The following is a 15749-nucleotide window of genomic DNA, read 5'->3' as shown; positions in this document are numbered from 1 at the left end:
TCGTTCCCTAGCTAGAGAAACGTGAGGGGCGAGAGGAGACTCAATGAAGTTTGTGCTAATGGATTTTCGTAACGCAAAGACTCTCTGCGTGGAGCGTCGGCTCAGCTTCTGCTCCATCAATTGAATTTGCTGGACCTCTCAACTCACGGCCTGGCGGCCTAGTAGCCGCTAGCTTCCGTGGAAGAAGCACGTGCAGCGCGTGCCGCGGCACAGACGCGAAGTGCAATATGTTAAACAGTCTTGCGTTAGTGGCATTGAAGAGACAAATTTGCTGCGCGCACTAGCTTTGTTTGTGCTGCGGGGGCTCGAGCGCTGACATGAGGAAAATAGAGGGCAAAACGAAGAAAAGATGCCAGCATGTAACGGTCGCACGGGCAGCAGAAGGTACGTAGCCAGCGAACGCGTACTGACACTTACAGGCATATGCACTTGGACGCATACGCGTACCTCGACACAGTGGAACGCCGTTCAAAGCTATGAAAAGCAGCGCCCATTGAAGAACGTGAATCCACAAAACTGTTTTCTTTGCAGCAGATGGCGGAGACGCTCTGCAGCTGCTGGACCTGTGCCAAGCGCGAGTGCTGTGCGTTTCCGTTCCGCGCAGTGTTGTCGGAATCGAGCTCTCACTTACCCAGGGCGCCCGTGAACAGGCTTTCGGCCATTCTCAACGCATGCGGGTGATCAAAAATGGCTTGCACCCCCCCACATACAGACGCCCAGCGCAGGTACGTCAAGGCGAGAGTCCCCAATGTCTATACCGACGACTGAACCTCGTTTTCATCTCCCACGGTGCACCTTCGATTAACGATCTTGGGCTGATCCAGATTTCGTGCCCTCGCTTGGGCACCCCCCCCTAGCACCTGACTCGTCGGATCCCTCGCCTCCTCGTATGTCGCCTCGCTTTCCGCTCATCTAATTCAGTTTCACTCTCGCCCCGCGAACGGTTCTTCTTCGTTCGCTTTGCATGTTGTGCAGGGGCAGAGCGACTGTGCAGAACGCGACAAAGGAGCTGCTACCGGCGCTCCTCAAATGACAATAAAACACGCCCTCCCGCGTCTCCTGTTTGACACTGGCCTCTCTTCAAGCATGTCTCGAAGCAATGCGTAAAAATCACAAAAAGGGTAACGCGTAGGAACCGCGGGCAAATGCGGGGGTGCTGTCCGGCGCGACCCCGAGACAGCCAAAAGAGGAAGAGGCGCGGCGGCAGCCCCAGAACTTGTAGGCGAGGCACAGTGTGCAAAAACGTGGCGACGGCAAAAAATGCGGGCTTCGGATGAGGTAAAAAAGAAGGGAAACCGTGCTAGCAGTGGAACGCCTGCTGGGTGGAATGTGAGCCTGTGTCAATGGAGAACTGGGCGTGGCTTGCGTGGAGGCCTCTTGCTCTGTCCTGCCTCCTAGAAGTCCTCGAAAGAAACAGACTTTTTGGCTTTGTACACAGTCTGCTTGTGAGAAGCAGGCCCTCGAGAGCTCGTCCTCACGACCCCCTGCAGTGACGGGCGGGGCCTGGCAGGAGGGGAAACAGTCTGGTTCGCAAGCCAGGGGAATGAACACGACGAATGTGGGGAGCAGGCCGGCGAAGACGACGCAGCCGAGGAAGGAATGGCGCTGTCGTGCTGGAGCCCGGAGGATGGCGACTCCGCTGCGAAAGACGGCGGCGGCAGGACTGCCTGCCCCTTAGCCTCGGCAGCAAGCGTCACAGAAGCCTCGGAGTGAGACACTGACGATGAGCCAGGAAGCCTGGCTGACGTCTTCTTGCTCGTGGCTGCCTTCGCGGATATCAGCGACGTTGCCTCGAAAAGGGACGTGAGTCCGGGGGCTCCAGTCCGTGCGGTCACCGGCGTGCCTACCTTGCTGCCCGCAGCTGTGTACCTTGCCTGTGCAGCGTGAGCCTGCGATTCCCACAGGCTCTGCTCGCGGCGGATTTGAGACAGCAAGCTGCTTGCCTTGGTGCAATACATGTACGCCATCATGCGCGCCGTAGGGCTGCATGTGTCCTTGAAAAACTCAGAAAAAAGCATCCGCAGGTGCGGAAAGAGCGGCGGGCGACCCGGAGCAGGCCCTAGGTTGTCTGGGAGCTTCGTCAGCGGGACGAGGCGGTACTGCGGAAGAGTGAGCAGATGCTGCGCGCCCTGCGGGAAGCACAACGGAAGCATACAGGTGGGCACGTGCGGCCAGAGAAGAAGAGGGAAGCGGCGTTCGGGGGGGCAGAAGAGACACAGGAAACTCGACAGACTCCCTCCTCATCAGCAGGCCCTTCCCACCGCAAGGAGGGCCGCGCCGGAGGGGTGAGCGAGGCTGGGCGGACAGCAAAGCAAGGGGAACGACGCGATCCTCGCACAAGAAATCGTGCGCAGAGAAAGGCAACCCAGAACCTGAGCCGAAATGGGAGAAGGGTCTAAGGTTTCTCGGTTGTCTGGCTTACATCCGGGAACAGCAGAAAGTAGAAGAAGGCAATTGCGACAAAGGTCCATATCGTGCAGGCGATTCCGAAGCACCAGGCGTCGAGAGGATCTTGCAAAATCTCGCTGGCGAAGGTCGCAAAATGGTGACTCGCCAAGAAGACAAGCGACGGCGCGAGCGTGTATGGCGCCAGCCACTTGATGGAGACCGACCAGCCAACGTTGAACCCGCAGACTGCGGCGGGGCCGCTGACGACGCGCGCGAACTCGACACGAAGGACTTCGATGTTTCCTACTAGAAGCCACCACATTCGGTCCTGAAAAAAGCAAAAAGAAAACGGGAGATGCCGCGCGGGGGCTCGCGGCGTGTCTCTGTGAACCAGTCCCAGAAGGCCTGGCCTTCGAGAGCGTTCAAGGGGTGTCTGGCAATGCCGTGTGCCGGCGCCGATGCCGCCGCTCGGTGCGCCCTTCTGCGTAAACGCAGCCTTCGTTTCACTGTTGGCCTTGTTCCCGCCTCAGCACGAAGTTTCGTTTCTTTCCTGCCGTCTCTCACCTCGACGCTGAGCCCCAGAATGTTGCTCATGGTGTTGGAAAGCACGCACTGCTTTCGCGCACTTCTGGCAAAAGTCTCCTCCCACACGCGCTGCAGCACAGGCGCGCAGAGGGCCACCACGTAGGCAGAGGCCACTGCAACGGCGAGGCAGCCGCCGCAGTACGCGACAAAGGCCCCTATCGTCTCCAGTTGCAGCCAGAGCACGCAGAAACCTGCCAGCGCTAGCCAGTTTGTCAGGGCGTAGAGGTAGACGGCTGTGCGCAGTCCGCAGACAGACAAACACAGGGGAACGCGCGTGCAGAGCGGGAGGCCGCAGGCGGAAGCGGTCAACAACCTGGTGGGCGCGCACGGAGGCGGGAGCCCGGTACGCTAGTTCCTAGCTACCGTCGACACATGAACACTCGGCATGTGTGTCCCTCCTCCTCACCTAGATGTCCAACGTTCTCTGCTTGCGTGTTCACGCCGTAGCACCAGCCAAGGAAGACCGTGATGCCGAAGCAGCACCACAAGTGGCCTGCGCAGCCGACGTACTTTTTCACCTTCGAGACAATCTGGGAGCAGAAAAATCGCGCATGAGGGCGATTCGTGCGTCACGGCTCGTCCAAGCGTTTGAACCCAACGGACGAAAAACAGGCAAAATAAATACGATTCAAAAGCTCGGTCCATGCCACAATTCACACACAGGTCCCGATTCGTTGCATCTTGCTTCCTTTCTTCACTTCCTTGAAGATCTTCCCTTGTAAGGTGCAGCCTGCCGCGCGCGGAGCGACGTGGCCGCCCGTCTTCCTACATATATATACATATATATATACATATATGTAGATGCATATGAGCCTAGGTGCATATATGAGTATGTGTAAGTATATGAAGGAAACACGCGTTTTCTGGCTGGTCTGTCCCGCGTCGCTGACGGATGTCCTCCACATCCAGCCGGGGCAGACACTTCCTCACATCAAGTAGGTACAAACCCGTGCAAGGGCCAGTTACGCCCAGCTGGGCATCTAAGTTGAGATTATCGGATTCTGTTCTAGTGCCCCGTGGTGGACACAGTCACCGAATGCTGGAGGAGCAGTCAAATATTATGCAGTGTCTTCGGAGGGATTTCTGTCTGGGCTCCCCGGTTCGAAGAGAGCTGGAGTCGTGTCGAGCGACATGATGGTGCCTGCGTGCGCGGCAGTTTCAGCCTTACGTATCGCCCGGTGACGGTGGCCTGCGGCAGAGAGAGAGGCAGCAGCACCAGGAGCGCCAGGGAGAGCGGGCGCTTGCGAAAGCTCCCTAGCAGCTCGCAGTCTTGCAGGGCTCGGGTCAGGACGTGCAGAAGAATCGAGAGCGTGGCGCACAGCAAAATCGTCGCTCCGGCAAACAAGGCGATTCCCATGACGCGCTGGAAAAGCAGAGAACGCAGCATAAGTTCGAGAGTTTGTGACCGCGCAGAAACAGAGACGCTTCCTCAGAATGTCTCCGCGTAGTCTAGAGACTCGTAGCCGATTCGGTGACACCGTACGTCGACCTGCTCGCCTGAGACAGGCAGGTTCCCATGGCAGCATGCAACTCTGCGTGTTGCATCAGGTACTCACGCAGGACGCCACACGCACAACCTTATGTGTCCACCCGGCATCCGCCCCTGCAGGGGCCTTCGCACCTTGACTCGACGCGGCTCTCACGCTCGACTTTTCAGGCGCCGTTCCCTACACGTTTTACAATTCAACGAAGAGATGCATCCCTCGACAATCCTAGTTTTCCACTGCCTGGTCAAACGTTCGCTGACCTCGAAGGGCTCGCTGAAGAGGACTGCGACGGGGTATATGATGGAAATGTGGGCGACGGGTGCGTCTTGGAGAATCACGCGCGCGGAGATGCCGAGAGTCCTCGAGAGGAACGAGACGGTACTGACTGCGAGGAAAACAGGAGCCCGACCGAGCAGCGGAGCGCACCACAGATCCACGTCAAAGCGGCTGCCCCAGCGGCAGGGGAGTTCGAGGCATCTTGCGTCTGTGTTGGCAGGTGTTTGATCATTACTGGACTGCCTTCGTGCTTCTAATGGCGAGTTGGTCTCTTGCACACCAACAGCACTGTGCGAGGTCCGCTAAATCCTGGAGATCCACTGAAGTCCTCGCGAAAAAAAAAAAACCCTCTCCCGCCGGCGCCAGAGATGCTGTGCTGGAAGCCAATGTGGACATCCACGAACACACACACAGCTACTGGTGTCGATGCATGCACACCCGTCGCTCACACGACCGCCGATATTCTACAGCCTTACCAACGAGAAGCAGCCTGATCACGGACGCTGTGACGTTGGTCACCATGGCGCCGGTCGCCTCCGCCATCACGTTTTGCCCGATTCTGTAGACGGAGGGGAACGGCCCGGTGCACAAGAAGCAGAGGCAGGAGACAGGGACACAGCAGTGTGTTCAGCGATGCAAAGGTAAGCAGCCTCCACAGACCGTGCGCTTCCATTCCAGCCCTACGAGGACGCACGCGCGGGTCGCGCATCTCACGGGACCTTAGGGGACTCATTTGCAAGTTATCCGTACTGGCAGACGCAACAGAGCGTTGGCGCTTCATGCGAAGTGCACGACCTTCTTGATTCGGTCGCGCTAGTCCCTTCATTTTTCTGCGCGTGCTCTTTCGTCTTTGCCGCTGAGAAGACTGCTGTGAAGCCCTGCCGTCCCCCCGGCAAGCGCCTTGGCACATGCGCACGCTCATCAACATTCGCGTGCATAGGCAGGTGGCAAATGATCAGACACCCAGAGGAGAGCAGAGACAGACACTGTACGCCGATTGTTGAGTCTCAGCCAACTTCTCCGCCCTCCCTCCGCTTCACCTTCGTACCTCGCGTGTCCCCCCAGCGTGCAGAAGATGCCCAGGCCGACAGAGACATCTCGAACGGCCGTGAGGACGCCTGTGGTCCAGACGGACGGCGATCCAATAGCTCGCAGCGCTTTGTCGGGGCGAATGAAGTCTGCGCCGTCGAGGAAGTGGTTGAGGAAACGGCTCGAGAGAGCGACCTCGCCGAAGGAGAGGACCAGGCACAGGAACAAGACGCCTGCGCAGACTGAACATACCGCAAGGGAGAAGCCAAGACATACGACGGCGACTCCACTGATGCCAGCTGCAGAGCGCGGAGGCGACGCGGAACGTCAGGACTCTCAACCAAGGAAACACTGCTAGGCATGACGGCTCAGAGGGCTCTACAGTACGCGCACACAAGAACATGAAAGAAACCCCTCAGTGCCACTCAAGTGTTCTTCGCTTCGCGGCGGATTGCTGCTTAACCGCGTCAACCCTCAGCAGCATTCGTGCACGCACCGATAGACACCGTGGATCCGCCGGCGATGAAGAAGTAGCTCGTCATTAACCAGGTGCCCACGAGGCATGCGAGAAGTTGGAAGTCAGGCCCCTCTACGCCCCAGCGCTCGTTCTGCGAGGGCGCCGCGCGGGTCTTTATCGGCTTCTGCGTTTCGAACGCCGCCGATCCTTTCGCCCGCCTGGTCGCTCTGCGCTGAGCAAGCTCGGCTCGAGGCGCTCCTCCGTCCGTGCTCTCTTCTGCGTGTTCTATCGTCTGCGATGTTCCGTCTCCTCTGCCGCCCTGCAGTGTCCTCTTCTGCTCAAATCTCTGCAATTGCCGAGCTGCTTCGCTCTTCGAAACCGACCTCGCGTTTCTCGCCCGCCTCTCCCCTGCGTCAGAGCCCGCTCGTTGGCCTAGGGGCGGCACCGCCGCAACGCCCTCGGCGCTCTCTTCGGAGCCGCGCCTCTTCTCGCGAACTACCATCCTGTCATCCTCGTCCTCCGCCCCCGGCGAGCTCGCCGCAGAGACAGGCCGCCAGTCCCACGCGTTGCTGTGTCGCACCTCGCGCGCCTTCCGGGGCGCAGCGGGCGCGGCCTTCGGAGGCAGCATGCGAACGGCTTGAGCCAGCGCCTCTGTTCGCGGCTGGAGGCCAAAGGCTGACGGGGAGAAGGAGTTCAGAACCGCCAGGTGGTGGTAAGGGGATGCAAAACTGTTGGGTCGCTTGTAGCCGAATCGCTGGTTGTAGAGGACTGCCGACTGCAGAGCAGAGGGGCGACACAGAGAGAAAAAGATCGTCATCGTCATCGTCACGCCATCATCAAGCTGGGCAAGGACAAAAACGAGACTAGAGGCGCAGAGCGGCATGCCAAACGAGGCGAACTCAGAAACAGAGGCACGCCGCCAGTGTCAGTGAGACGTCGCTGTGAACAGCTCGGCGCGCGGAGGCATCCGCCAAGCCCGCCCTGCCACGGGGCAAAAAAGTGGTAGGGAGACAGGAGAGCCGTGGAGGAGACAAAGCGGAAGACCCACAGGATGACACTCTAGTAAACGTGCAAGGGAGGCCGCAGCGAATCGCTAGCGCATGTTGGCACTCTGATGGCAGGGCTGCGGGAAGGGCACCGGACCCCTCTCACACCTTGCGAGGCTGCCACTGGGCGAGCAAGCGTTCCCGGCCCGCTAGAGGCCGCCGATCCAGAGCGACGAGGAAGGGAAGATCGCGAAAACAAGGGAGTCCACATGTGGTAACGAGGATCGGTGTCGGGAAGCATTCGTGACGCCAATGTCATAGAGTGCCGCGCGGAAGTGTTTCAAGTCGGTACCTTGCCAATAGGGTAAGGAACACAGTAGCCTTGCTCTGAGAAGACGCAGTAACTTCTGGCGTGGCAGAGTGATTCGTTGATGCCCAGTTTTCTGCAGTCTTGAACTTCGTCGGCCGTCAGCTTCCAGGGTTGCGCGTGGCGAAAAGACTCCGCGAGGTAGACCAGACATTCGGCAGGAAATCCTACGAAAGCCACACCAAACAACGCGCCCATCAGCATGCGTAACAGCATCGCTCTGCGTTCATAAACCATCTGTTGAGCTTCGAGTGCCCCCGGCACCGTGCATCCGCGCTCCTGGGGCGCCGCCGGCAATACCTCAGAGACCTCGTCCGTTTTCTCTGCAGGTGCCGTTGGTGTGGAATCGAAACGGCTACCTAAACCCTTAGTCAAGGCAATCGAGCGTCACGCTCAGGTGTATCGTTGTTACCAAAAGTGTGCCTCTCGATTGGGCGGACAGGGCGCGCTGCAGAGGTCGGGTCTTGCCAGGCCTCGACTTGCTGCGTGCTATGTGGTCTCGTGATCTGACAGATCGTAAGTTCATAAGAGGGAGACGCGAAGCCTTACTTGAGTAGGGGACGAGTTCGCAGGTGAGGATGAGGAGACACATGAAGAGACCTAGACCTCTCGCCCTTTTGCACAGAGACCAGTACGCGGAGGGCGCTGACGCTCGGGTCACTTCGCCGATCGCCAGCTCGAACGCCATGATGGGCAAGCAAACGATGAAGAGGGAAACAGCGTAAATGAGCGTGACCCAGATGATGCAGTCATACTCGAGAACGGCTGCCCATACGTCGTCCATCGTTCGGGTGCCGCCGAGGACGGTCATGCAGAGAATGTAGAGGCATATTCGCTGGATCCAGTGCGCCTCCGCCCTCTGGAGCTCGAGCCAGTTGACCGTCTCTTCATCCAAAGTGCTGAGCATGCGCGGGTATTCCAAAAGGTCGGCAACCCGCAAAACGTCTTCAGGAGTGCGAGAGGCGATGGCGCGGTTCTGCTCAGCCCACTCGTAGTCCTCGGGAGCCACCTCCAGCTGCATCCCACCTGACAGGCGCACGACGGCCTCTTGCAAGGCGGGGAGCTTGTCTCGGTCGTAGTTCGAGGACGTGTAGCACGTCGCTCTGTAGATATAGTCGCGCTCCATGTCGCGGCGTGTCATGGCCCCCCCGTCGGAGAAAATCCCAGCGACATGCCGGTAAAAGGGACACGCGCGAAACTCGCCTATGGCCTGGCGATAGAGATTCCGCCGCGCCGTGAGAAAGAGCTCCTCCGGAGACGCGTGCGCCAAAGACGCGCTGCTCGCAGGTTGGGCAGAGCACGAGGACGAAACGGCCAACGAGGCGGAGGTCGTGGGCGGTCGGCGTCTACAGCCCACGTCGATTTTCGGCGGTCTGCGGGGGACGGCATCGATTGAAGCCCAGCTGGAGCTCCGCCAGAACCCCCCGTGGGTCAGAGCACGGCAGGGGCTCTGCCTGCATGCAGGGGCCGTGGCCCAACCTCCAAAGTTCCGCAGTTCTGGGTTACGGTACGGACTCGAAGGCGCCAGACTTTGGTTGCCACTCTGACTAGACAGGGAGCCTGAGGAACGACGGGAGGTCAAATACGCGACCTGGTGGAGGGGGCAAGTAGCACACGAAATAGGCGGAGCCGAAACACATTCAGAACGCCGGACTGGGTCAGCGCAGCTGTCCGAGTTTTCGCCACCGGGAGTCATAAGACGCCAGGAGACAGTCCGATCAAGATCTGTTTCAGATACGTCTGTCTCCCGTCGAGGGTGCTCAGTCGGAGCCGATACATGTGAGGCCGTCCGCCGTCTCTCTCGTGGAAGAGCATGTCGAGCCCAAGCGTTGCCTGACGGAAACGTTGCCGCCTTCTCTCGTGTGCGACGCAAGCTGTCATTAGGCTCCACACTCGCCCCTCCTTGCCCGCTGTGATAACTGCGCGCTTCGTGAGAGGCAGACGCCGAGAGCGGCATCCCACGAAGAGCCGCGCGCACGCCTGCATTCTCTGGCCTCTGTTCGGGTTCGCCATTCGGTTCGAAAGATGCCTGGGGTAGAGATATGCGAGACAGTAAGGATCGTGAATGAAAAAGTCGCCAATCTTTGGGCTCATTCCGGCCGCTCCGTCGCGGAGCGTCTTCCGTCGCGTTCGGACCATCTGCGATAAATGCAGCATCGAGGCTTCCCTCTGCGACAACATCACTTTGGCCTCTTGTCGCAAGATTCACAGGCGTCTTATCCAAGCTTCTAAGGCCGGGCGAGCTGTCAGCATATCTCACGAGGGCGCCTACGCGGCCTGCCGGAACCGATCCTTGACGCTTGGGCAGTGCGAAATCAAGGCGCCTAGTCCTTTCCATAGGGTCAACTAGCTCGTCCGCAGGCGACTCAGACTGCGTGCTCCAGACAGGCCTCGCAGACATGAACGAGCACTGCGGAAGACAGGGCTCCGCCAGCCCAAGTAGCAGCTGTCCAGGGGGTGAGCGCCCCGTCGACCCGCCAGCAGTAGGCAGGGGCAAAGCGGGCGTGCGCGAAGACTCTGATGTGCGATCGCAACACGCACCTGGGGAAGGCGCAGATCGTTGATCCGCGAACTGTCCCCAGCCTTCGCCGCTCTCGTTCTGTCCGAGCCTCGCGGAGCGTCGGCGGCGGAAGTGGCGCGTCCCCTGCTGCGAGGAAAAAGACAGGAGAAGTTGTTCTGCCGGAACGGACAGCTCAGCCTGCAGACGTCCAGCGTCTGCTTCGTTTAGCCGGAGGCCAAGACCTCCCTCGCCGCCTGCCTCCCCAGTGAAGGCGGGAAAAGGACCGAAGAGCGGAAACGAATCGTCTTCTACCTGATTCGCGCCTCCTGCCAGTGGCCTTGCTTCCTCAGCATCGAGATCGGCGCAGTTTTCGGCGCAGAGAAGGCTCTTCGGATACGCGGGCACGGTCTTCGACCGCCTGCGCAGACGTCGGCTCGCTGGAGCAGCCCAGTACGCCTTGGTCAGGCGGGTCCTTCGGCACGGCTCAATCATCTCCTGGAGGCCGCAAAAGTTGCTCATTACTGAGCAGGAGCCAGGCGATCGAGTCGTTAAAACTGGTCCCACAGGCACAGGCTGCCTCGTCGACGCTGGTCGCAGCGGCTCATTTTCGGCTCGAGGGCCGAAGCGGTGGACGCGCGTTCTCTGAGGCGAAGTTTCGTGGCTGCAACCGGCTTCCTTGTGATCAGCAGGTCGCGAAGGGGACTTCCCTTGCAGAATGCATCTCTGGCTGTGCTGCGAGCTTGGTTCCTCGTGCACTGCAGAGAGGCGGACTGAGGTCGAGGGCAGAGCGCACTGAACGACGTTGGTAGCCGACGGCTGGCGACTGTCAGCGTCCTTCGGCCGCAGGTGTAGGCCGTCTCCTCGATCGGACATATTGCAGCCACTTGCTGCCCTATATTCAGCAAGTCTGCGGCCAAGCTCCAACGGTCATGATGCTGTGCAGCGCCAGAGGATTTCTTTGTCCAGGGCAACGGCGAAGAGCCAACCATATCTTGGTCAGTAGTGAAAGCTGAAACGAAAAAAGGGACTCCGGCAGAGCGGCGGCTAGCGCTCGGCAAGAGGAAAACGGGAGTCTCCTGCCACTGCTGAGCAGACCTTCCCCCAATCCTCACGTGGAGTGGAGCCGAAAAGCGACGCTTAAGCTGCGCTGTGCAACGAGGGCTGCCAAACGAGACCCCCCACGTCCGCAGACAGACTTGATTTTGCTTGAGGACCCCGTCGCTCGCATTGCCCAGCCAGCGCCGACAGAACGCACTCTAGTTCCTCCGACACTGCACCCCAATGCCGCTCTCTGCGAAGAACCACGGAGATGGAACCTGTTCCTTTCACACGTTTCGCTCAAACCGTACTGTCTCCATCTATGCTGCGCGGGCGCGGCTTATCCGCCCGTAAAAAAGGGACGAAGGAGTAAGCCCGAGAAAGTCCCTCCGTCGTTGGAGGCTTGAAAGTACTTGGTTTCCCTCGAGCAGACGTCTGATGGGTCCTACCAAAGAAACGGGACGTGGCAAGGTCCAAGTCTGCGCACACGCAAGCTCACGCGACCGTGCACATTTTATGCGGGGAGAAAGACGGCCGCTTTTTTTGTCGGGCAGATACGGTGGGCTGTGGCTCTTCGAATCCTTCCAGTGATCCCTGGTGACTCTGTTTGACCGTTCACGAAGGAAGTATTTTAACGGTCAAGAGGGACCATCTGTTCAGAAGAAGAGAGCGCTGGAATTTTAGTGTACCCTTGTGACTCTTGCAAAGATAAAGAACGAGGCCACCGCAAGAATACTACGCCCCACCCCCCTCCCCTTCTCGTCCCTAGTCCCGATGCTCGGGAGTGATCGGCGGCGACCGTGCAAACATACTTCTTCGAGCCCTTTCAAGACACGTCACTTGCGGCGCCCCTTTCGACCCGAGATCTCGCGACGGAGACTCGTCGCAGCTTCCCGCCGGCATCTTCTGGAAAAATGTATTAGATAAGTCTTCAGTCGGGGCTTTTCTTTTTCGCGGCGCCGGAGAGACACCCAACGCCAGCGAGTCTGCTTGTTCGCAGTGTCACCCGTTACCGGCACCTTCCCCCCGGGCGGCACGCAAGGGGCACTGTGCGTCATTGGATACGTCGTCGATCTTCACGAAATTTATGTACCCTTTCTCCCTAGTGCTGACCATGTACCTCCACTCGCCCTAGGGCATCTACCGGTCAACTCACCAGTGCTGAATTTCCCCCTGTTCGAGACGTCGGGAAACACACCCCCCCCCCCCCGTAAAGGAGCATCTTAGAGCCGGATCTGCGTTCCAGGCCTCGCCCGGCTGCAGACAGACTATCCAGGTAGTTGCGGATGCTAGGTACTGTCTGCCGTGTAACTCTAAACGGAGATGTAGCTGTGGCCAGTTTTGTCTCGAGGGCCATTGGTGCAAGCGTAGTACTCCAGAGCTCTCACAGCGTCTGCAAAGAAAAAAAGTCTAGCTTGGTCCACAACATTTATTCGCATTATATCATCATATTTGCCGGTACTGCGCGGCTTCCACTTACAACATATGCAAGTACGGCGGTGAGAAACAAGCGAACCCTGCCGTGTGCCGTTCCGGGTAACAGCCGTATCATCCCGCAACCGTCGCAAACTTGCCATCATTCAAGACAAACGAAGCACTGGCAAAACTCGCTTCCATCCGTCAAGGTCAATCAACACCATTCACAGGGGGAAGACGATGTCCATTTCCAGATATGTTCCTGTTGAACGTCCCATGGCATTTGGCATCGAGCTGCCTGCAGCATTGAGTTGTGTACTGAAAAGGCACCAGAAATTTCCTGTAACTTTTCCTGCTAAGTGGAAGTCAGCAGCGCAGGACGGAAGTTCAACGCACGACCTGGCCTCCCCGATTTCCGAAATTCAAATCACAGACGATGCAACGGATTCCTTGGTAGTCGATCCCGTGAACGAGCTAGACGGAAAAAGGAGTCAGATACACAACGCAGACTGGCATGGTCAAGAGTTCCTGGCGACGAGTCTCATTAAACGTCCGGCAAACAGAGTGTGTCACTGTGCTACGAGCGAGGCGAAAGCTTCCTGCGTTGCTTCGCTAGCTACCTTGACGATATTTGATACACTGCTGCTGGTCATATTTTTCGTTTGCTCATTCGTTCATGTTACCCTGGGTGTCACTAGATCCGTACTCCCATCGCATCTGCGGCTAGTTCTATCACCATGGATGAGTCGTACCTCCCAAATTACGGTATCACTGCGGCGCAGACACCATCGTCTTCTCAGACGAACCCCAAAACCGATGGTAGCCCCACTGCGCCAGAAGCCAGCGCCGGGGCCGCTACAGAGGCCGATTCCGTAGGTTCTGCCTCGTGCTACCATTGTCTGTTAAAGATAGTTCAACGAAAGTCCACAGGCTAGAGGCTTTGATTTCGGCTTTCGGAGTTCCGGAGTCGCCACTCTTTGTGCTTCCGTACTCCCAAACCTACTTGCACGGAGTCGTTCCATCTGTCGCGTGCATCTGCAGATACCTTACCCGACAAGTTGAGGGACGTCTGACGGTTAGAGCGCTTGACAGTGATAGCTGACGCTTTGTGATTTTCCTTCGCTTCAGGATGTCCTGCGCGGATCGGCAGCAGCGGCTGAATTCGGTGACAGGAACTCACCTGTCCGGTGGACCGTGAAGGATGTATTGCTCAAGATAATATTTTGCATCTGCCTAGCAACCCTTGTCGGCCTCATCTTTGCTGGAATCATCTTCATTTTCGACCTTCGTAAGTTATGAGCTCGAAAAGCTCGGGAGTTGGCGAACTAAAGGCGGCCGACATAACGCGCCTGCCTTACACTTTACCGAGGTAGCGGGTTCGAGCTCCTGGGTGAGTAAGGGCTTCTACTAGAGCAGAACAACGTCTCATAAGCCAACAGGTGCCTCCACAGTTTTTGAGGGACGGGCACAGGTTTTGCCGGTTTTGGGAGCTCGCATTCTCTACCGCGAGGTTTGTTCTTCTGATGCTTTCAGCTCAGAAAGGTCCCGGTGGCCTCCATCATGGTCGATCTCATTTTGCGGTGCCAATGACTGCGCCAACGAGGCCCGAACCTATTCCGTTCCTGCAGCAAGCTTACAATGCCGAAGAACCGATTCCTTCGGTGGCGATTATCTTTACAGCAGGAGCTGTGGATGGCAATGCTGGGATCGCTGAGGGACCTACAGCTGAGCCTGTGCTGGGAACAGCCCAGGAAGGCCCCGGCTGATCCAGCACGCGCAATTCCTGCAGTTGAGCCTCGCGCAGAAGAAAAAGCTCCGTCGTGTCCAGTTTTTTCCGATGTGAGGGAATGGAATTTTCTGAACTCCCGCGGTCAGCAAGGGGCGTCCTATGTTAGGCGAGGCCAAACAAGTGCTATGTACATGACATTCGCTGGACCTGTTTTGATGCAAGGAAAACAATGTAGTGTGCAGACCTGTGCCAAACGTTTCCGCGAGGAGTGCCCGTGCTTCGTGTTGGAAACAGGTTTCGTGCGTCTCCTCATCAACCGCGTCAGTCAATTCGTCTTTAAGTATACCCCCACATTGTCAGAGCAGCGAACAGACTGCAGGCGGCATCCTGACGTCCAACTAGTCCCGTGCTTATATCATCTACTCACGAGCGTAGAAGCCAGTAACTAGCAGCCGATCAAATGTTTTAACTGATATTCACGGTCCATCAGTCAGTAACTCGGAGGGGGTTATTAGGCTGCAAAGAAGGGGCAACGCGCCTCCCGCTGGGCTCGCTCAAGTTGTAGCGACTCTATGTTCCTGGGCCACAGTTCATGTTAAAACATGAGGAAATGTGCAGACAAGCGCCATCACTGCATCGCGCCATTATGAGCTTACGAAAGCCCCTATTTCCCAATATCCACCGGGCTTGCTGGATTGGCGATGACCTTTGGGCATACTGCCCCCGCCAACTGTAGATATGTGACCACTGGTCCTTGATCGAGCACAGTCGTCTCGCTCAGTAGCCTGGCGCCTTAAGCACATCTAAAGCATTCGCAGAGACACTGCAGGCAGAGCAAGCTTCGCTTTAGCATAATTGCTGTCCTAATTCGCGTTTGCTCCTGCAGGACCGCGTTGGTCTTTCACGGCTACAATTTCAGTCGGTTCCTAGTTGTTGCGCAATGGCCTCCGAAAGTCAGATAACCGACTACGCGTCTATCGATGGTCTGGGCATCGTCCGGGCCATCGTTGGCCATTTGGAGCATCTGGGCACTCGAGAAACAACAGCCTCCGAATTCGAAAACGATAAAGAAATGCAAGTCAGTCTGAACGGACTGCACACACCACATAATCGCGATTGTACAACAGTAAATAGTTGTCCGCTCTTCGTTCCACACGTCTGCGTAGCACCCTATCATCACCAGTTCGTTTGCTGAACACCGCATCCCCCCCGTGAGCCACCATATGCCCCTGTGCGCCCCCTGCTTCTCTCATAATCGAAGTCCGGTGTGCGGCCACCATTGCGATCCCCCGTTACGTGCAACCTCTGTTTAGTGGTCTACAATGCGCAAGGGCAAGTTAAGGGTATAGAGTCCTTCGCGTCCTGTATCTGTTGTGTTTTTCAGCCGCTAGACGGGGCACGACGGTCTTCGCATAGCCAGACATGAGGTTCCAGGTTTTACGCCTGTGCCGTCGGAGGTCGCGCCGCCCCTTGCGGAACAGCAGATGCCGA

At 57.9% G+C, this 15749-nt stretch overlaps 3 protein-coding genes across 3 annotated transcripts; 1 reads left to right on the top strand and 2 right to left on the bottom strand.

Moving 5' to 3' along the window:
- Positions 1-1394: 1394 nt before the first annotated feature.
- BESB_068910 (uncharacterized protein) lies at positions 1395-10567 on the bottom strand (the record flags this gene model as incomplete). Its single annotated transcript, XM_029365284.1, has 11 exons — positions 1395-2129; positions 2423-2771; positions 3011-3206; positions 3380-3503; positions 4142-4336; positions 4721-4845; positions 5213-5295; positions 5785-6007; positions 6262-6997; positions 7561-7742; positions 8125-10567. The coding sequence occupies 11 exons, from the start codon at positions 10565-10567 to the stop codon at positions 1395-1397; spliced, it is 5391 nt and encodes a 1796-aa protein (XP_029218867.1).
- Positions 10568-10623: 56 nt separating this feature from the next.
- BESB_068900 (uncharacterized protein) lies at positions 10624-11064 on the bottom strand (the record flags this gene model as incomplete). Its single annotated transcript, XM_029365283.1, has 1 exon — positions 10624-11064. The coding sequence occupies one exon, from the start codon at positions 11062-11064 to the stop codon at positions 10624-10626; it is 441 nt and encodes a 146-aa protein (XP_029218866.1).
- A 2202-nt stretch (positions 11065-13266) lies between these two features.
- Positions 13267-14295, top strand: BESB_068890 (uncharacterized protein; the record flags this gene model as incomplete). The annotated part of the gene is made up of 3 exons (XM_029365282.1): positions 13267-13401; positions 13658-13817; positions 14063-14295. The coding sequence occupies 3 exons, from the start codon at positions 13267-13269 to the stop codon at positions 14293-14295; spliced, it is 528 nt and encodes a 175-aa protein (XP_029218865.1).
- Positions 14296-15749: the final 1454 nt, after the last annotated feature.

The sequence above is a fragment of the Besnoitia besnoiti genome, chromosome VI, assembly GCF_002563875.1.
Source record: "Besnoitia besnoiti strain Bb-Ger1 chromosome VI, whole genome shotgun sequence".
NCBI classification, from domain to species: Eukaryota; Apicomplexa; class Conoidasida; order Eucoccidiorida; family Sarcocystidae; genus Besnoitia; species Besnoitia besnoiti.
This window is presented reverse-complemented; position numbering and strand designations above follow the sequence as displayed.